This window comes from Arvicola amphibius, chromosome 3, assembly GCF_903992535.2.
Source record: "Arvicola amphibius chromosome 3, mArvAmp1.2, whole genome shotgun sequence".
NCBI lineage: Eukaryota > Metazoa > Chordata > Mammalia > Rodentia > Cricetidae > Arvicola > Arvicola amphibius.
Window position 1 is genome coordinate 121,998,310 of NC_052049.1, and position 22,220 is coordinate 122,020,529.

At 44.3% G+C, this 22,220-nt stretch overlaps 1 protein-coding gene across 1 annotated transcript in view; it reads left to right on the forward strand.

Annotated features, from left to right (window-relative positions):
* Slc35f2 (solute carrier family 35 member F2) overlaps positions 1–12,648 on the forward strand; it is a 44,969-nt gene extending 32,321 nt beyond the window's left edge. The window contains exons 4-8 of the mRNA XM_038323630.2: positions 2,915–3,074; positions 4,165–4,321; positions 5,209–5,261; positions 6,643–6,797; positions 11,446–12,648. Coding sequence (XP_038179558.1) covers positions 2,915–3,074; positions 4,165–4,321; positions 5,209–5,261; positions 6,643–6,797; positions 11,446–11,634 — 714 coding nt within the window. The 3' untranslated portion in view covers positions 11,635–12,648. The remainder of the gene's footprint in view (positions 1–2,914; positions 3,075–4,164; positions 4,322–5,208; positions 5,262–6,642; positions 6,798–11,445) is intronic.
* Positions 12,649–22,220: the final 9,572 nt, after the last annotated feature.

The following is a 22,220-nucleotide window of genomic DNA, read 5'->3' on the forward strand; positions in this document are numbered from 1 at the left end:
GTAGTTCTGGATAGCCTGGTACTCACCATGTACCGAGTGCACACTCCTGTGTTAGCCTCTTGGCACCGAGTGCTAGGATTACAGGGGGGAGTTACTGTTTCTATAGCTTCAAAAAAAATCTTTTTAAGACAGGGTCTTGTGTATTGCAGGTTGGTCTCTGTTGTAGCTAAGGATGATCCAGAACTTCTGGTCTTCTTGCCTCCACCTCCCAAGTGCTGTGATTACAGGTATATACTGCCACATTCCTTTTCTGCAGCACTAGCTAGGGATTGAAGCCAAGGCAGTATGCATGCTAGGCAAGGGTCTGTAGATACATGGCCCAAGGTGACAGGTGTCAGACAAGACACGGTGGCATTTCAGAATGGGTGGGACCTGAGATCATAGGATCTGCTCCAGGTATTTGTATTTTGGCTCAGGGTCTGGCTGGCTGGAGATCACTCAGTGACAGGGTTGGGGCTGAAGCCTCTGTGGTTCTTTCCATGACATAAGCAACCCCCTCATAGTCATGTCCCACCAAGGATTCTTAGAGATAGACTGAATTTAGGTGTGATATGAAGATACACTTTGTGGGTAGGAAGTCTCCCGTGATGGTTTTTAGAGTGGGCCTGCCCTCCCTCTCTCTCTCTCTCTCTCTCTCTCTCTCTCTCTCTCTCTCTCTCTCTCTCTCTCTCTCTCTCTCTCTCTCTCTCTCTAAGAAATACAGTTTAGACCGTGTTAAGCCATCCTGGCTGGCTTCCCCTGGTATTTTCCAGGACATTGCTTGGTGGTTTGTTCAGACAGGCCCACAGAAGCATGGCCAGGGCCCATAATGGAGGTATGCTGGCATACCTGTGAAAACAGGCAATAAATTGCTTTAGTCAGGAACCCACGGACTTCTTGAGGTTTAAGGCGCTGACTGACTTGCCCATGACTTGACAAGTGTGAAGAGAACCAGGGACAAACTTCAAACCCTGCAGAGTGAGCGATAGAGTAGCAGTTTTAGGACTATAATTAGTGTATGGCGTACATTTACGCTTTATTCCTGAATATACTTTAAGACATCAAGAATTATCCTTCAGGAGTTGGAGAGACCAGTTGGAGCACTCTGTGGTTAGGAGCGCTTGCTGCCCTTGCAACTAACTGGCATTGTTTCCAGTGTGCACATTAGGTGGTTCACAATCACTTGCAACTCAGCTCCAGGAGACTCACCACCCTCTTCTGGCCTTCATGCCCACCTACTCCCCCCCACACAAATTTAAAAAATTTCAATATATTTTAATCTTTGAATTCACACACACACACGTCAAATTAAGAACTGAGTAAGTGAATTCTCTATTCTTTCTTATCTTACCATTGATTTTGGATTCACTATAGTTTAAGCACCCTTAGTCCCCATTTGATCAAATGGGCAGAATGAGGAGCATAGCAAGTATCTTATGGACCCAAATGATGGAGGAACATGTGCTAAATTGATGAATAGGGATCTATGCTGGGAGCAAGCATTCATCTCACACGGAAGAACTGAACTCTGTCAGGGAGATGGTGCCTGTTTGTTCCCTCAGAGTAGCCTGCACTTGGTAGCACTTTGCTCACTTTCAATTAAATGTTGGACTTTGTGACTTCTAATTTTATATCAGTCCAGTTTATTGTGTGCTTCTCAGGCTGGAACTTACATCTGTCTTGTTCAACGCCGTATTCCCAGCTCCTTTTTTTGATGTACACACACAGATACAGACACACAGACACATTCACACACATAGACACACTCATGTTCACACTCACTCATACACACAGATATGTACACACAGACACAAACACACGCAGACAAACATATAGACATAAACTCTCTCTCTCTCTCACACACACACACACACACACGCACACACACACGGCCCTGTGCCTGCTGGGCAAGTGCTGTATCACTGAGATGAATACACAAACCCTCTTAGAGAGTCTAGGACACTGAGCATGCTTAGTAAATGATGCCTGTTGACTGTGTAAATGGAGGTACTGGAAGGAGACCCTCTCTCCTGAATTTAAGAATAAACACAGGCGGGAATGTAGAGGCTCCTGGACAAAATGAATAGACAGCCCTTGAGTCTCGAGACAGGTCTCATGTAACCAAGGCTGGTCTAGAATTCACTAGCTAGCCAACAATAACCTTGAACTTCTAATCCTCCCGCCTCTACCTCCAAGGTACTGGTTTTAGGTGATACTAGAGATCAAACTCAGGGCTTTTTTTCCTGCTCGGTAAGCACCCTCCCAACTGAGCTACACCCCCAGCCTGACTTTTAACTGTATGATTTGGGACAATTAATCTCTCTTTAGCCTTTGGGGTTTTGTGTGTGTATCCAAAATAGGTTTGCAATTCCAATCTGAGAGTTACTATGAGGATCGACAAGTTAGCTCAGGTAAAGCACTTGTACGACAGGGTCAGCTGTAATCCCATAAGTACTTCCTCCTGATACTACTCTGGTGTGGGTCAATTCTGTATTCTGTCAGTTATGTTTTAAATAAATGCTTATTGGCCAGTAGCCAGGCAGGAAGTATAGGCGGGACAACCAGACAGGAAATAGCAGCGGGGCAATGAGAAGAGGAGTATTCTGGGAAGGAGGAAGCCCATTCTATCATTAGTCCTGTCTAGACACCAAAGAAACAGGATGTGACCTACCCTGCTGAAAAAGGTACTGAGCTATGTGGCTAACAGATAAGAATAATGGGTTAACATAAGAACTAATACAAAGCCTGAGCTAATGGGCCAATCAGTTTTATTATTACTATAGACTTCTGTGTATTTTCTTTGGGATTTACTGGCTGTGGGAACTGGGCAGGACAGAAACCCCAACAAGCAGGTCCTCACGTTACACTACTCAATTATGCCTCTTTGTTTCAAGCTGCCGAGATGTTTGAAGCCGCTTGCTTTCCTTCCCTGCAGCTCTTGGATTGCTTTGGGATTCCTGTGTTGATGGCTCTCTCCTGGTTTATTCTCCGTGCAAGATACAAAGTGATCCACTTCGTTGCCGTGTTTGTCTGTCTGCTGGGTGTAGGGACCATGGTCGGTGCTGATATATTAGCAGGGAGAGAAGATAACTCAGGTGAGGTGTGTCACTTGCTCAGCCACGGGAGTGCATCCGTTCATGTTTTCAGTCTGGCAAAGTTACACTGACAGAAAGTGGGTGGTGGGAGAACTCTTCTGAAGGCGAGCAAGGGTCCGTGCTGTGGGCAAGCGCGATCCCACGTGCCGGGCTGGCTTCTCATCAGTGGGGTTTGCTGACACACTTCCTCAGAGCACACTGCTCTTCCTGGAGAGTGCTGCTCACTTGCTGCTGAGTATTTTGTTTGGTGATTACTTTTTCCATTTAATTGCATTTTCCCATTTAAGCATTAACTAAAATGTCATTTTAAATATATTGTAGAAATCATCTTTTGCATCAGACATTTTGGATTAGTTACTCCAAAACCCTGTGTTCTTGAGCCAGCTCTTTTTCTCTCCTTTTTATGTCATTCTTTCTGTTTGTTTTTCTTCCTTTTTTTCTTCGTTTCTTCTCTTTTTCCTTCCCTTCCCCTTCCTTCCTTCTTTTCCATCCTTTCCTTCCTCCCATACTCTCTTTCTTTATCCCTTCCTCCTTTCCTTGAACACAAGATTCTTCTTCAACCCCAATCACTGTGGGACAACATTACCTGCGCCACCACACTCAGTGGTGCTTTGTTATTATAAAAAAGAGACTTGGCTGCAAACTTTTTAAAATTACTCTGCTGTTCTGAATTCTTTGGTATATTTCAATAGAAAACATTGATGCTAAACCAGGTATGAATTTATCCAGTCTCCGAGGCAACTTCAGTGTCTCCTTAAATCAAGATAAAGTCACTCCCCTTACCAAGCATTCTTTCCTAGAGTTCTAAAAAGAAAAGAAAAAAAGAAAAAAAAAGCATTCAATACAGTCCATGAATTTGTCATGTTTTTGAATGGCTTTCTTTCATGATGGTATATTGCACCCTCCTCCAGTCTGTTGGTTTCCCAGGTAGTCAGAATGTGAAAATCATAGCAGTTTTCTGCCAGACAGTAAGGACAAGAGCCTTTAAACTTATAGAAAGTAGGATTAAATAAAGTTTTATTCAAATGAACAGAGTTTGGTGACTGACCTGTTGACAACACTTTTCTTTTTGTGTCTCACTGCCCTGTAGGGAATGATGTTCTGATTGGTGACATCTTGGTCCTGCTTGGGGCTTCCTTGTATGCTGTGTCTAACGCGTGTGAAGAGTACATTGTGAAGAAGCTGAGCAGACAGGAGTTTTTAGGAATGGTGGGCCTGTTTGGAACAATTATCAGTGGCATACAGCTGTGAGAATCTGAAGTTTTTCATTAAAACAAAATGAACGCGTATAGGAGTAGGGGCAGGACAGTTGGGGGTATGAATTACAGCAAAGTATAATGATACATGTGAAATATGTCGAAACGAAGGGCCAGCAAAATGCTTTGATAGGTAAGGATGCTTGCTGCCAAGTCTGATGACCTGACTTGAAATAAAATATAATAAAAATAAAATAGCAAAATGAAACCCATTACTTAACATGCAAACTTGAATTTTTTTGAAATTTAGAAAATAGGGCCTAGAGAAATGGCTCAGCAGTCTCTTGCCGTTTTGCCAGAGGCCCCCAGAGGATCAGTTCCCAGCACCCATGTTATGGCTCACAACTCCAGTCCCAGGGGCTTGACTCCCTCTTCTGACCTCCACGGGCACTAGCAAACACATGGTGTACAGACATACATGCAGGCTAAACACTCATACACATACAATGAATCTAAAAATGATTTTTTCTAAAAATGACTTTTAATGAGAAAATATTTGAGAGATAATTACTTTCTCTAACTACTAATATTTGTTTAACCCAAGAGCACATTTGAAATCAGTCACTTGAGAAAAGTCTAATAGAGGATTCTATTATTTATTTTTATTACTACATTTGTTTGGTTATTGAGACAAGATCTTAAAATGTAGCTCAGGCTAGTCACTATGTTGCCCAGCTTCATGGCATTCCTTCTGCCCCAGCCTCCTGAGTTCTGGGATTACAAGTATGAGCCACATGCCTGTCTAGATAATTTTATATTCCAAGGAAAAAGTAAAACAACATAACTCTTTACTTAGCTGAATTACAACAGCTAAACATCCTATACAATAAGAAAAATTAACATGTGGATCTTTACATAGCCTCTTGTTTTGATCTTAGATTGATTGTGGAATATAAGGACATTGCCAGGATTCCCTGGGACTGGAAAATCGGTATGTATGATGACTTTTAAAATCCAATCAGTATTCTGTCCTTTAGCTGACAAAAATGTACACCAAGACATGAACACTTCATTTTAATCTTATTTTTGTAACTTTGGGAACAGACACTAGTGATCATGGCTTGCTCTGAGAGTAGGTAGATAAGCCTCTAGAATTCATTCTTAATCGGTGTAAGAAATAGCTTTTCTTTCCTAGGAATTCTGAATAGAACCTTTGTCACACTAGCTATTAAGGAAATATATCTACATCTTAGGTCCTTGAACTTGTAAAGTTTATCATGGGCTTCACACAATGTGTGGAGCGTAAACCTCGAACAATGGATGGATGTAATCATCGGCTACCTCTTGCTGCTCCACTCCTGATGTCTTTGGACATTTGTGGAAATAAAGCAGGAAGTGTTAGGGGAGCAGGATATGAACCATAATGATGTAAGGAAGTGGTTAAATAGTCCACAAACATTGCTGAAGATTGTATGCCATGTTTAGACAATGCAGGGAAATTAAATATCTTAGATGTCCCAAAAGTGCATGTGTGTGTGTGTGTGTGTGTGTATAAGTGTGTGTTTGTGTGTGAGTGACTGTGTGTTTGCGAGTGTGTATGCATCTGTGTTGAGCGTAGGATGTGGTTAAAGTTTCTTACAAGACATATGGCTCCTGCAGTCATCTGCATGGTCAGCACTGTCCTAAAGTGGAGAATAATATTGTTCTGTCTTGGAACATGTAATTCAATGGGTTGAATAAAATATAGTGGATCTAATGTCTATCTTTGATGTCCTAAAAATACTATATTGTGAATCAGTCAAACATACCACATTCAACCAAACAACCAACCAAATGAAAGCAAACGAGGCCAGCGAGGGATTTCTTTTTTGACATGTGATGTTGACCTGACTTTTGTCCCGCTTTTATGTCACAGCCAACTTTTTGTCTTGGGAGGGTGGGTGCTGCAGGGTAATACAGGCTATTGACTCTGTCACACCAGAAGGACGATTTGATGGCCTTGTCTGACTCTGTTGGATCTTCACAGCTTGTTATTTTACGACTATTATTTTTAGAGAAAGCTTTGCCGTCTTTTTAGCATGCTGGCTGTTAAAGAGAAGCATTGTGGAGAGCTTAGGCTATTGACTCTGTCACACCAGAAGGAAGATTTGATGGCCTTGATCATCTGACTCCCTGTTGAATCTTCACAGCTTGTTGTTTTACGACTATTATTTTTAAGGAAAGCTTTGCAGTCTTTTTAGAATGCTGGCTGTTAACGGGAAGCATTGTGGAGAGCTTGGCAAAGGCTCAGAGAGTTTTGGGTGGCGTTCAGACTCTAAGCACATTGCCTTCTGCTGTCTCTTCCTAACCTGAGTTATTCCATTTCTTCCCAGCCCTGCTGTTTGTGGCGTTTGCCCTCTGCATGTTTTGCCTGTACAGCTTCATGCCGCTGGTGATTAAGGTGACCAGCGCCACATCCGTCAACCTGGGCATCCTGACGGCTGACCTCTACAGCCTTTTCTTTGGCCTTTTTCTGTTTGAGTATAAGGTAAGGAAATAGAGTGTGTTCAGATAAGAAAACATTTTGGACTTAAAACAAGTTTACTTATTTATTTGAGATAGAGTCTCAGGTGTCTTAGGTTGGCCCGAGATTCGCTAGGTAGCTGAGGATGGGCGACCTTCAACTTCTGTTCCATCATGCACGCTGGGGATGAGTCCTAGGGCTTCATGGGTACCGAGCAAGCACTCTCCCAACCGAGAAACATCCCCAGCTCAAAAACAAGTTTCTTGAAGATCCTGGATTTCAAAGTAGAACTTTCTTTTTCTCTTAACAATAATCTCATTGGACAGGCGTCACGCATTTGGTTACTGTGCGCGTCTTAGAAGTTGGTGGGAAGAAGAATTGCCCTTCTGGTGAAGTAATACCGCAGGGTCCGTCTTTGACATGTGGTTGAGAACCCCAGCTGTAAGAAATGCTAATGCGCGTCCCAGGAACTGCTGTTGACCTTGAAAAACAACCCAGTTTAGGCTGCCTGCTCAGAGTTTCTGTTCACTCTTTTCGCGAACAAAAGGTGTGGAGTAGCTGGTGGAAGGGCAGGGGAGACGGGCACATCGCCTTGCATGTGTGGCTGGAATGGTTCCATCTTCGGCGGTAGTGTTTTCCTTTGTTTTCTGAGATAAGGTTTCACGTAGTCTAGGCTAGCTTCAAGCTCACTGTGTGGAAGAGGATGACCTTGAACTCAGGACCCCCTTGTTTCCACATTCTGTGTGGTAGAATTACAGACGTGTGTTACCCCACCTGGTTTCCTTCCAGATATCCAAACAGGAATCCTTGGGGCTGATTTATTCTCTCCCCAGGAGCAAGCAGCCAGGAGCTCACAGTGCTTGGCTGAATTATTGATAGGCAAAGCTCACTGGGTTCTCAGAAGCGCCTGTGAATCAAGTATAAACCTTTAACCCTGCATCGTGACCTGGGATGGAAGCCAGCTGTTGTCTCTGAATACTTGCTGGTGAAGGACTTTCTCAGTTAACACTGGTGAAGTGTTTATAGAGTATTGATAGCATCACACAAAATTGTTAAAGTGAATAAGTGAATCAGAGAAGTGGGTTTTTTTTTGTTTGTTTGTTTGATTGTTTGTTTGTTTTTCAAGTCAGGGTTTCTCTGTAGCTTTGGAGCCTGACCTGGAATTCACTCTATAGACCAGGTTGGCCTCAAATTCACAGAGAACCTCCTGCCTCTGCCTCCCAAGTGCTGGGCTTAAAGGCATGCGCCACCACCATCTGGCCAGAGAAGCGGCTTTTACAATAGGCCCAGTTTTGGATTATACTTTTTGAGATTATAATTGTAATATATCCTTCTTCCCTTTCCTCCCCTCAAGCCCTCCCATATACCTCTTCCCACTCTCCCTCAAATCCACGGCCACTTCTTTCATGAATTGTTTTTGTATGCATATATGTATGTCTATGTCTATGGGAGTTATTAAAGGCAGCCACCTTTCTCCTAAGGGAAGGTGTTGCTCTCTGGTGCTGAGTCTGCACATGGCCCTCTCGGGACAAGGATGCTCTGTAAGGGGATTCCAACCTAGGGGAGTGGCTGTCTGTGACCTCCCTCACCTGTTCATTTTTTTTCTCTATATTTAAAAGACATTATTACAGCTGGGTGGTGGTGGCACATACCTTTAATCCCAACAGTCGGGAGGCAGAGGCAGGTGGATCTCTGTGAGTTCGAGGCCAGCCTGGTCTACAGAGCAAGTGCCAGAACAGGCTCCAAAGCTACAGAGAAACCCTGTCCCAAAAAAAACGAAACAAAACAAAAAGAAACAAAACAAACAAACAAAAACCATTATTACAAAAATACCATTATTACATTTCATATATGTATTGTGTGTGCACACTCATGTGACATGCATACCTGAAGATGTCAGGCAGGAAACAACTTTTGGGAGTTCTCTCTCTCCATCATGTGGGTCTCGGGGTTGAATTCAGCTTTCTAGGACCCGGGGTTGCAGGTACCTTTACTTGCTGAACCTTCTTTCAGGCCCCACTTTTTTTTTATTTTTTAACCAACTGTATTATTGTTAGTAATTTAGCTTTTTTATTTTCTGTTCAGGAGGAGATAAAGGTAAAACAATAAAACCTTCCAGTTCAAGGTACACTTGCCATAACCCATTATATCTTGAATCATAACAAATACTTTGTTTTATAAACCGTGAATATTTCAGCCTAAGATCCTAAATACTTTCTTGTTAATTGCTCCTAACATTAAAATGAAGAGGTGTTTTTAGTGTCCTGTTGTTGGGCATATGACAGCAAACATGGGAGAACGCCACTGGGTGACCACCGTGTCCCTTCATGTCTAGCAGCTAATGTTGATGTCAGGCTTTATTGGTTTTGGTCAAAGGCCATTTGAAGATCAGAGAGCAAAGGACAGCTCTACCATGATCTTCAGAGCTCTAGATGCAGTGTGTGTGTGTGTGTGTGTGTGTGTGTGTGTGTGTGTGTGTGTACGCACATGTGTGTATGCAGAGGCCAGAGGAGGACACACACTATGTGCCTTATTTCCTTGAGACACGGTCTCTCACAGAACATGGGGCCCCTGGGATCTGCATCGTTCCCACAGTGCGGGGATGACAGACTTATAGGTTACACCTAGATTTTTATTTTTTTAATTTTTTTGGTTTTTTTGAGACAGGGTTTCTCTGTATAGTAGTCCAGGCTGTCCTGGAACTAGCTCTGTAGACCAGGCTGGCTGTGAACTCACAGAGATCTGCTTGCCTCTGCCTCCCGACTGCTGGGAGTAAAGACGTGAGCCACCACTGCCTGGTCACACCTAGGTTGGTTTTTTTTTTTTTTTTGTTGTTGTTGTTTTTTGTTTTGCATGTACTGGGAATCTGAATTTAAGCCCCATGTTTAAACAGCCAGCCCTCTCACCCCTGAGCCATCCTCCTTGTCCCCTAAGTGTAGTTTCTTGTAAGCCACTGGTTTAAAAAATTATAATCCCAAAAATAACTTTGACTCATATTTTCCTCCAAACAAATATTTAAAAGAGGCTTAAATTCTCCTTAAAACTTAACCTGTTTCAGCTCTTAAACACTTTGGCATCTCTCGTCTTGATCCTGATGGAGTGCCTGTTGAATAGAATAGTCTCTAGAAACTTCGCATGCAGATCCCGATGAAAAGGATCAAATTAAAAGTGGGGAAAGGCTTCAGGAGACCAACCTCCTTCACTCAGTCTGTTTCAAAGAAGTGACAGCTTCTCAGGACACTGGAAACCCCGCGAAAGCAAGCAGGACGTACTCTGAGCAAGCTCTATAGGTTTTTCCCGTGGTCACATGCACACTTCCTAGAAAGCAGGAATAACTTTCATAGCTCTGATTTTAAAAGTTTACTAAGCAGGGTGCAATAGCACCGTGCCCTAAGCGTGCAGTCTCAGCTACTTGGGAGACTGAGGCAGGAGGATTCCCTGAGTCTAAGAAGTTCAGACCAACTTGAGTAACATAATGAGATTCAGTCTCAAAGGGAGAAAAAGTTGAGGGTACATTAGATAAGTTTAACTCCCTCGAATGGTCTCTGAGTCATCCCTCCCCGCAAACAGTAAACGCCACTGATGTGCTGGGCAGCACGCTAAATAAGAGATGTAAAAATGAAGGAAAAAGAGAGAACAGGTTAGGGACCCAAAACTCTTTCCATCCTGTGGTGCCAATCAGCATGGGTTCCTTCTGTTTTGGTCTTTGTGGAGACAGGAAGCAGATGCTACCTGGGGGAACCATTCCCTGAGCTGTCCTTGCCCTGGTTACTCCACTGAACTTCAGACTTGCCTAAGAAATAATGTCCTGCCGGGTAGTGGTGGCGCACGCCTTTAATCCCAGCACTCGGAAGGCAGAGGCAGGTGGATCTCTGTGAGTTCGAGGCCAGCCTGGTCTACAAGAGCTAGTTCCAGGACATGCTCCAAAACTACAGAGAAACCCTAACTTGGAAAACCAAAAAGGAAGGAAGGAAGGAAGGAAGGAAGGAAGGAAGGAAGGAAGGAAGGAAGGAAGGAAGGAAGAAAAGAAAGAAAGAATGTCTTGACTCTCTTTAGTTCTGGATGTCTGAATTTGCTCAGATGGAATTCACTGGACTGGTGTAGCCTGAGGAGATGGTCCTGTGCTGGCTAACAGTACCATTAGCTGGACTTTCTTGTGATGTGCATGCTGGTCAAGAATTATCCCATTTTGAGGTTGCTTTTCAGATGGAATCTGATCCATGGATCATCATGGAGAAAGGCAAAGAGGTTCCTCCCAAAGACCCAGGGATCTGGTCAGGGATGTTGCTCAGTTGGTAGAGTATTGATCTAGCCTGTATGAAGCTTTAGATCAAATGCCTAGCACTGTATAAACCATATGTGGTAGCCCAAAGGGGGAGGATGAGACATTCATGGTCAGCCTTGGCCACCTTGTGAGTTTGAGATCTGCCTGGGCTACACGAGACCCGTCACAAACAAACAGAAAAGACCCAAGGATCCAGCTAACTGTCGAGCCAGGTGCTGTAGTCCCAGCCCAGTATTCACCAGCATATGGGGGAGGTATGGGGGTGTTGGCATCTCCTTTGACAACATCCAGAAAGAGACTGTGGAGGTGGATCTCATAGAACAGTGGGCAACAGGCCACAGCACCATGCTGTGTGAGGGAATGTAACTGTCTGTCTTCTCCTCCCAGTTTTCAGGGCTCTACATCCTGTCCTTCACAGTCATCATGGTGGGCTTCGTCTTGTACTGTTCCACCCCGACACGCACGGCAGAGCCAGCGGAGAGCAGCGTGCCCCCTGTCACTAGCATCGGGATCGACAACTTGGGACTGAAGCTCGAGGAGAGCGGTCTCTCAGAGACCCACTCGGCAGTCTTGTAGTTGGACAAGCCACAGACTCCCAGTTGTCACCAGGAGAGAGCAGAGCCTGCCACTGCCATGGATAAATCTGAGGAGACATCAGCCCCAGAGTGAACACCCTCTGCCTCGGATTGCATCCGGGGTTAGATTTTAGAAAGGAACACTGACCAGTGGTTCCAAACTAGAAATACCAAAATAGAGCACTGTGTAGTGAGTACCAGTCCTTGTCAGAGTCAGAGAGACATGTGCAGGCCCCTTGCTGGGGTCTCAGGGACACATGTAGGAAGGGAAAGGATGAGGGACCTTGCCTAGGGCTGTTCAGGTAGTTAGGCGTTGAGACAGTATGGGACTGTTGCGTGATAAGATTCCTCTGTTGGAAGCTTCAGGCTTTTGTTCTTCGGGGGCGACTGCATAAGGAATTTAGACACCTGTGATGCCTGATCCCTTATGGCACGTGGAAGGGAAGATGGGTGGGGCAGCATTTGAGAACTCCCAACATGGTCTACTTTGAAAGCAGCTAATGAGTGCAAGAATCCGGGAATCTTCTCCCAGCTGGGTTTTCATCTTTTACAACAAATCCCTCTCCTCCATCATCTCTTGGTCCCCTCCAGCCACAGTTGCTGCTGTGTTCCAAGTTCCAGAGCAAACTGCCCCCATAGCCTCGTACACTGGGCATCCCTCATGTTCAGTCCCATACCACACTCTGAGAGTTCTCCAAGTAAATCCGGCCCAGGTCTAAAACCCAGACATTTTAGAAATGTCTCAGATGCCCGGAACTATTCCCATTGATCTCGCCTCACTGAGCCACAGTTTAGAAAATTAACCTGTGTTACAGTTCACACGGCAAGATGAGAACCTGGTTACTGTCCCTGATTGAAAAAATGTAAAATCATTACAACAAAAATACCATGCTAATCATCCTCCAGGAAGAGCGCGTGCTGGAGTCCTGGAACCCCGACTGTCAGGAGACGAGTGTCCTTCTCCCTCCCACAGGGCCACAACGTGCCCAGGTTTCTGACAATTCCTCAATGTGGTGCCAACATGTAGCCTCAGCATCATGTCAGCCCTAGAATGCCACCTTCTGAAAACTATGTAAATCTTTTTGTATAAGTATAATAAAGAAATTTGGGGCAAGTGTTCATATTATTAAAAGACTTTAAACTCATGGAAATAAAGTCACACTGTGTATTTTTGTTTATGATTAACCTATTCAGAACTTGATCTGTGTGTATGTATCTTAGTTTTAGCTTTGTGTGCATCTGTGTGTGTGAGTATGGTGTGTGTATGTATGTACTCACGTATGTGTGGGTGTGAGCATGCACATGCCACAGCTCTCAGATGGAGGTCAGAGGTCAGTCTCAGGTGTTAGTTCTTGCCATCTACCTTGTCTGAGGCATCTCTTGGCTGCCCTGATGCCTACACCAGACTTTCTGACACACAAGCTGTTTGAGGGTTTTTAGTCTCCTTCTTCCCATTTCACCGCAGGAACACCGGGAATACATCTCATCACAATGCTTGGCTTTCCGTGGGTTCTGGGGATTTGAACTCAGATAGTCACATCCATGTAGCAAGTGCTGTACCAATTGAGCAATCTTCTCAGGTCTTGTTCTTGTGAGACTGTCTTACTGTGTGGTCCAGGCTGACCTTGAACTCCCAATCCTCCTGCTTCAGCCTCCTGAGTGCAGGGATTACAGCTGCGCAGGATCATGCTGACTGTCCCTTGTAGATATTAAATAGCTTGGTACAGACACAATTTTCTTTTCAGAACCAGATGTCCTGTGAGGCAAGGCAAACATACTTGCTTGGGGGCTGCACTGGGACTGAGTGGCCACGAGTTCTTTGTAGCAATCAATAGTTTGTAGGGTTTTTGTTTGTTTGTTTGTTTTTTGTTTTTGAGACAAGGTTTCTCTTTGTAGCCTGGCCATCCTGGACAAGACTGGTCTCAAACTCTGCCTGACTTCTTAATTTTATTTACACACACACACACACACACACACACACACTCATATATATTTGCCACCACTACCTGACTTCAGGGCTTTTTTCTTGGTTTTCTTTGAGTTCTACATTTTTATCTGCTCCCCTCCCTACCTCTCCCCTCCACTTCAACCCTCTCCCAAGTTCCCTATGCTCCCAATTTACTCAGGAGATCTTCTGACTTCAGTTTTATACTTTTGAATAACCACAGTGTTAATTGTTCTAATGAAAGTCTCTCATTCTCCACAGTCTCTTTAAAATGTGTTTTCAATGGCTGTTGTTCTTTTTATCCCCATCAATGGCAGCTAGGTTCTAGACTCTAGAATCTGGAGCTCCCTAAAAGATCAACATCAGCTATGGACTCGTTCCAACCCCAACACCTACTGGACAGTATGGAGTTGCTCGTTGGCTCCCCTGTGTGGATGAAATACGCAGCTAGATTGTGGTGACGCTATACAGAGAAGGGACTTTGCTGATGCCATTGTTATTCTGTATTTGGATGGGCAGGTACCATTTCTCCCCTGATACCAGGGCATCTGACATCCAATTAATATCTATTTAATCAGGGGGGTTTCCAGCCAGTGGCACTTTAACAATTGTAGTAGCCCCAGGACTAGTAACCGCAATCTCATTTTATATTGCTTCAGTGTTGTTAAAGGATTTTTAAGATAAAGTATTTGGGGAGGGAGGCAAGAGGAGAGAGAGGGAGAGAGGGGAGGAGAGAGAGAGAGAGAGAAAGAGAGAGAGAGAGAGAGAGAGAGAGAGAGAGAGAGAGAGAGGAAGAAAGAGAGAGAGAAGAGCTGTTTGCCTGTGTGTCCCCCCTTGACGTCAGCCATCTATTGCTCTTCACCTTGTTTTTGGAAACAGGTTCTCTCTCTGAACCTGGAACTCCTTATTTCAGATAGATTTTCTGGCCACTCAAGCCCACAAATCTGCCTTTCTCTGCCTCCCAGACTGGAGATTGCAGACGATTGTGGCCACACCCAGCCTTTATGTGGGAGTTTCAGATCTGAGCACAGGTCCTCATGCTTATACTTCACCCGCTGAGCCATCTCACTAGCCTGGTGGGTTTTGGTTTTGTTTTAGACAGGGTCTCACTGTGTAGTCATGACTGACTTTTAACTCCCAGAGATCCAGTAGCTTCTGCATGCCCATGTGCTGGGATTAAAGATGTATGCCACCTTAAGTGTCTGCCTTAACTGTCTGGTGCTCGTTTTAAAGAGTGTATTGTCAGGACTGCCCTCAGCAGGGAATGCCCCCAGTTAATGTTGTGAATGCACATTTTACTCACATGGAAGTGAGTGAACTCACCATTGATGGTAAGGAGCAGATGGAATCCAGTTTTGTAACCCATGGCCAGCATCAAGGCCCCAGGCAGTGAGCACTGAGGGGGATCTTGTTCTGAGGAGATGCTGAGCCAGCCACAGGAGAGCTGCTGGGAAGGTCTCTGTGGAAAAGCCCATCTTGGGAGTGACATTTGCTCTGCACACTGCGCCTGCCATTTAAGGAAGCTTTAATGTAAACATTTGTCTCGGCAAGTCCTTCTGTATGCCTGGGCACGATTCTCTTTTCCATCATAATTATGGTGATGTGCCATTTCATCCACGTCGAATTACTTAGTTTCTGGGCATAGCATCAGCCCTCACGATATATCAATAAATGAGAGAAATTCAGCAGAGAGCCACTTAGCTGATTAAAAAGCAAGAGGTTTGAGGAAATTAGGTAATGCTGAGCACACAGCCCTCCAGAAGTCACATGGAGGGAGCATTCCAAAGTCTGACAGCACACATAAATGGCGCTTTAGAGGATGAAGCTCATCAGAGCGGCTGACCATCACCTGCGCTCCGGCGTCTTGACCTGAGTGCTTTAATAGCATAAGGCTCTATCTCCAAATGTGAAAATCTTCACCATGTAATTTATTCCTTGTTTTAAACAGTGCTGTCTTCCAACAATCAATTCAAAGCACAGATAATTACGGGGATGGAAATTTAGATGAAAAGGGTAGTGAGAATGGAGCTAATAGAAAAGGCTGTTTGAACGCTTATTGCCTCCAAGTGACTGTCAACACACGTGTGGATGTTCCAAGCGCTTGCCAGTTTGTCACCTGACGCCGCTCAGGATTTGCCAGGTGAAAAGGCCAGAGTTCATACAGGACACAACTTGCAGATGTGCAGAGCTGGTGTGGCGAGTTTCCTTGTGGAGTCCCACCTTCTCTGATCTTCGGTGTTAATTTTGCTTGCTGGGTGTGTGTTTTTCCATGGCTACTTTGCATACATATGTATTGTGATATCCACACACATTTAAACTGTTTTTCAGCAATGAGGCATGAACCTGGAGCAGTTAAATAGAAGCACTATTTTAGTATGGCTCCCCAGTGCTTTCAAAAGCGTGATGCATTTACTTTTTAAAGATTTATTTATGTATTATGTATACAACATTCTGCCTCCATGTATGCCCACATGCCAGAAGAAGGCGGTAGATCTCATTACAGATGGTTGTGAGCCACCATGTGGTAGCTGGGGATTGAACTCATGACCTTTGGAAGAGCAGCCAGTGCTCTTAACAACTGAACCATCTCTCCAGCCCCGCATGATGCATTTATTATACATTAAAAAAATGGACACAGTGTGAAAACGCGGAATTGGAGGTCTACCTTCTGCCTTGCGTTGTAAATTGCCTAATTAGCAATTCAGGTGAATGTGTTAGCCTCTTAATTACAAGACTTTGCAGGCAGAGATGGAATGTTTGAAAGCCGATCCCTGATGTGATAGTGTTTGGAGGTGTTAACAAGTCTTGGGAGGCCTGTAGGTCCCCATGGCAGAGTCCTGAGTGGGATTGGTACCTTTATAAAAGAGGCTTAGGGAGTTACCTTCCTCCTCATGCCTGTTGGGAAATAGTGAGAAACTGGCCATTTAAACACCAGGAAGCTGGTTCTCGTTGGGTACCCAATCTATAGACGCTCAGTCTCCACAACTGTGAACAATCAACTTCTGTTGTTTTTAAACCACCGTCTTCTAGATATTTTTTGTTAGGACAGCCAAGATGGGCTGAGACATGCCTTGGGCTACACCCAGTGTGGTGAGGACACTTAGAACAAACTCTTTTAATATTCAACCTAACAGCAAACTGATGTGGGAGGGTCTTCTGTTTGAGTTGATTTCATTGGTTAATGAAGAAACTGCCTGGCCCATTTGATTGGCCAGCCCTTAGGTGGGCGGAGTAGATAGAACAGAATGCTGGGAAGGGAAGTTAATAAATAGCCATGTCTCTGCTCTCTGAGCCAGACTGCTGTGCCTCTCCTCAGGGAGACAGTCGCCATGAAGCCAGCCACCAGGTCAGACATGCTGAATCTTTCCTGGTAAGACACCACTTTGTGGTGTTACACAGATTATTCCATATGGGTTAATCAAGATGTGAGTAAGAGGCTGAAACTAATGGGCCAGGCAGTGTTTAAAAGAATACAGTTTCCGTGTAATTATTTTGGGTAAAGCTAGCCGGGTGGCAGGACACAGCCCGCCATTCCATCTTCAGCAAGCTAATAAACAGACAACAATAAACAGTGTATCTATTGGGCGTGTCTTTCCTCTGTTCTGGCGGGTCCTCGACTGGTGAGAGACCAGTTTTCATTTGGCTACATGGTAATGGTGCTATGGCTTAGGAAACCAAAGGGTGATTCATTATTCAGGACAATGTCTGATGATTAAACACACATTAATCTCTCCCGAGAAGGCTCAGTCTCAGCCTCAGTTAAATGGGGCAGAATAAAGTATTCTGGTAGCTACTCAGGACACACTTGCTACTGTTGGGAAAAAGCAAAGCCCGGATTAGTAGGTTCTATTTCTTATGATTGGAATGAACATATGCTTTTGAGAGATGATAAATCAAATAGAAGGGAAATTATGACCCCTGGTGTTGACATACGTTGGTGAAAATGACTGTATTTGGATGTGAGAACCTGTGGATCTAAGTGGAGGAAAACCATTTTCCCTGCTGCTTGAGGGGTGGGAGGTTTGTTCTTTCATTACAGATCCGAGGGAAGCTGAGTGTGGTGGTGCATGCGTGTGCTAGAGAGGCCAAGACACAAGGAGTGTGAGTTTGGGGACAGCCTGGGCTGGATGGATAGTAAGATCTTGTCTTCTTTTCATGTTGCTGTGAAAATACTCTGACGAAAGCAGCTTCCAGGAGAAAGGGCCTGTTCTCACTCATGGCTCCCGGGGACAGCCTGTCATGGTGGAGCAGTCAAGGTGGTCAGAGCTTGAAGCAGCTGTCCCATCACATCCGGTCAAGAAGCAGAGGGGGACGAATGCCTGCTGCTCCTCAGCCCCGTCTCCAGCTCTACAGTCCAAGGTCCCACCACAGTGGGTGGACTTTCCCATCTCAATTAACGCAGTTAAGCTAATCCCCACAGACATGCCCAGAGGCTCCCAGACAATCCTAGATTCTGTTGAGTTGACAACACAGACCTTATCTTAAAAATAAAAAAAGTTGGATGATCTGAGAGATTGTTTTTCTTCAAATTAAAAAATGTAATAGAGTGTCCTGCATCTCAGGCTGACCGTGGACTTGCTGCGTTCCTGAAAATCACCTTGATTCTCCTGTCTCCACTTTCCAGGGGCTAGGATTATCACTATGGGCGCTGTGGGCCACCATACCTGGTTTATGGGGTGTTGGGAATTTCACCCTGGCCCTCTACTGAGCAGCACCCCAACCCTCCTGCAGTTTTCTTTATTGTTGAAGACAGATGTGCTGGCAGTGGACTGTGTCTTTTCAAACATGTCTTATTTAAGCTTTACAATATCTTAAGGATATTAAATTGCACCCCCACTAACACATGAAGAGGTGAGGCTGTATCAGTCATCTGGATTAGGTTCTGCCGCCATAACAAACAATACTAAATACCTTATTGTTTAAAATACTACAGATTTAATTTTAGGCCATGCTGTCATCCCATGGTGAGTCTGCTTCAAGTTGTTCATCTGGAACACAGGCCAATGCAGTTGCCATGGGATAAGAAAAGGGACCATGAAAACCCATCCTGGTTCTTCCCTACCACCCAGGACTGACAAGTTTCATTTTATCTTTCACTGGCTAAAGCAAATCAAATGTGCAGTCCAAATTTAATAGGGTATAGGATGTAAGTTCCACTATGTGCTTGGATTAGGGGCAGTAAAAGGTGTTTCTATGTATCTTTTGGTCAAAAGACTTACAGAACTAAAACAACCCTATCAAGTTTAGGCCCTCTTTTCCTTAGTCCTGGACCTGTATTTTTTTAATCTATCATGATGTATTGACATGGCAAAATTATAACACTGTGTTTTCTACCATTGTTGAAATAGTAAAACCAGCAATGTGGGCAGAAAGTAAAAATGATCAGACTAGGATGCTTTCTTTTTTCCCCTTTCTTTCTTTCTTTCTTTCTTTCTTTCTTTCTTTCTTTCTTTCTTTCTTTCTTCCTTCCTTCCTTCCTTCCTTCCTTTCTCTTTCTTTCTTTTTTTTTTTCTTTCTTTCTTTCTTTCTTTCTTTCTTTCTTTCCTTCTTTCTTTGGTTTTCTTTTGTAACATAAAAACAAAAAACAAAAACAAAACAAAATCATTATCCAAGCTTGATGCCGCACACTTATAATCTATGGTGATTTGAATAGGTATGGCTCCCATAGACTCATGTGTTTGAATATTTGGTCTATAGGGAGTGGTATTACAGGAGGTGTGGCCTTGAGGGAGTAGGTGTGACCTTGGTGGAGGAAGTGTGTCACTGTGGAGGTGGGCTCTGAGGTCCTATAAACTCCAGTCTTGCTAGTGTGTTTTAGCCTCCTGCTGGTGCCGGCAGATGTAGACCTCACAGTCCACTCCAGCACCTTGTCTGCTTGCGTGCTGCTATGTCCACAGTGGGAACCAGGATGATAATGGACTAAACCTCTGAAACTGGAAGCCAGCCCCAGGTAAATGTTTTCCTTTATAAGAGTTGCTGTGGTCATGGTGTCTTTTCACAGCAATAGACACCCTAACTAAGACATGCTCCCAGCACTTGGGAGTCTGAGGCAAGAGGATCTGAGCTCAAGGCCAGACTGGAACACAGTTTGTTTCTCCAAATAAGCAAACAAAATACCCCGAAGTCTTGGGGCTGGATGCATAGCTTAGTGGTAGAACACTTACCTAGCATGTGTAAGTCCCTGGGTTCCATACTCAGTGCTGCCAGAAAAACATTCATGTTTAGATACTCAGAGGGTTTTTAGAAAGGAATTTGAACTTGAATACTAAGTCTCATTGCATCTTAGTTAAGCAGTGTCCACATACAACCATTTGAGAGTGCTAGACTTGGTAGTGCCCAGCCTACTAAAGAATAATCTTAATCCCCAGGAACCTGGAAAAGAAGCTCTGCGTTTGAGACTTGGGAGATGGCTCAGAGTGGGTAAAATGCTAGCCATGAGGTGTAAGTTTGGATCCTCAAAACCCAAGTGAAACCTGGGTGAGAATGGTGGCCCACTTGTAACTCAGGGAAGCAGAGAAGTGGGGACAGGGACTCCCCAAGACAAGCTGGTTAGCTAGACCAGTAATGTGTGAGATCCAGACTCAGTGAGAGACCCTGCCTAAGTAAATAAAGTGGACAGCAATGGAGGAAGACACCAGGCATCACCCTTTGGCTTATGCCTACACGTGCATGGGCATTTGCCCCCACACTTGCACATACGATTACATACATGCACACCACACATACAAAGTGCTCTGAGCTTTGGATTTGGGCTATTTCTCCCAAACCTCGGCAGTTTTGAAGGTTCCAGTCATAAGCACTATGGACCTACTGTATTAAATCCTGAGACTTTTTCACTGAAAGGTTTAAAGGAAGAGGGATGGAGTTCACTGGCTGGTCCTGTGAGCGCAGAGCCCAGGCTAGACACTATGAGCACAGAGCCCAGGCTAGACACCATGAGCACCAGCATGTAGAGTCCTGGCTCTGCCTCCTGCTAGTGAGTCTGGGTAAGAGAGAAATTGTCCTAGTCCATTTCCTGGCCTGAAAGAAAATGAGGACTAAGTAAATGTCCATCAGGAGCTGAGTGTTCCTGGCCAGGGCTCCTTTGGGGCTATCTGGGCTATTGTGCTCTGCGTGTGGCGGCTCAGCCCTGATCTGGCAGCACGTCGCTTCCTAACACCTTGGTTATTTCAAGTTCCACAGGCTTGTCACCTCCCTTGTCATCTTGAGATAACCAGTTGTTTCAGTGTCAAGAGCACAGGAGAATATCCAAAAATAAAGGAAGCTCAGAGGGATGTGGTATTAAAAATAAGCCATGGCATAAATCAGGGGCATGTTTCTACTATGTTTATTTTACTAACGTTACTATCGAATTAGTTCAGAACTTGTGGTCTTTATGAGCCCTCAAAAAATCCAAGAGGCTTGTTTGTTTTGTCTAACTTCTGTTCTGTGTGATTGGCAAGGCATGTCACTCTGCAGGATGTCCTTTTACATAGAAAAGTCTTCTAGCATCTCCCAGAAGACACCGTTGCTTTCCGGGCTAAGACCCATGCAATTGCACATTTGCTCAGATTTCCACTGGTCCTTTGTTAGAGAATGAATGATCTAACCCTGCTGACTTGCCTGGGCACTTTGAGACCCTAATGTTTAGTGCACGCACCCCCTGGTCCCAGATAGGGTCTTGTTATGTAGCCCAGGCTGACCTTGATCTTGTGACCTTCCTATTTCATCCTTTGGAATTCTGGGATTTTAGTTCTGCACCGCTGTTTCCAGCTTAACCTTTTAATGTGCACATAATTTCGACCTTCTCTCTTAAGGTGTCAGCTAGGGTCTGACAGCAAGGAATGACTTGAGGGTCCAGCCAAGCAATATAAAATACTCAGTTCTCAAACAGAGCAACCCACACCCCCATCCGTGCCAAGCTCTCTAGTCTGCCCCAGGGATACAACCTTATACTTTGAGTATTGTAGAGATAACCCATATTTTCACAAGCGATATTTCCAAGGGGTGTAAGTGTGTCCACAGCAAGATCTGGAGTGGAGATTATTTTTAATGACTTTAAGCTAACCTATTCCAAAGGGGATATGTTCTCAGTTTATGTAGGGCAGCTGTCTGGTGCCTTCCATACTAAAAAGGAGAAAAAAAGAAAACCTTAGAAACTTGTTAGCTATAAGGTTATTCTACCACATCATCAGACTGACTTACACTTAAGAGCAAACTATCAAATCTGAAAAATATGATCACTTCTCTCTAAAAGCACGATGCCAAGAATCTCTTCTCTGGTGCAGATTAATAATTATTTGTGCTTTATTGCCATAGCAATAACTTTTCCTGCCAAGAGTGTAATTTCATTTTTTGGCCCAATGGAAATATTAGCCTCTTTTTTTCTGCAGTGAAAAAATACATCTTTCTAATACCAGCGACATTATGTTTTATTGCCTTCCTGTTTCATGTTAGTTTTATGTTGTCTCTCTCAGCATGACCAATTTCTGCCTCCTAGCTATTGTCCAGCCCACAGCAAGGATTTTGAAACTGATGGAAAGGTTTCCCACCTACCCAATTTTTTCTATTGCTTGAAGAGTCTACTGGGGATGGAGCCCAGGGGTAGAGAACTCTGGTAGCATACACAAAGCTCTGGGTGAGGAAGCAGATTGTGTCTTGCC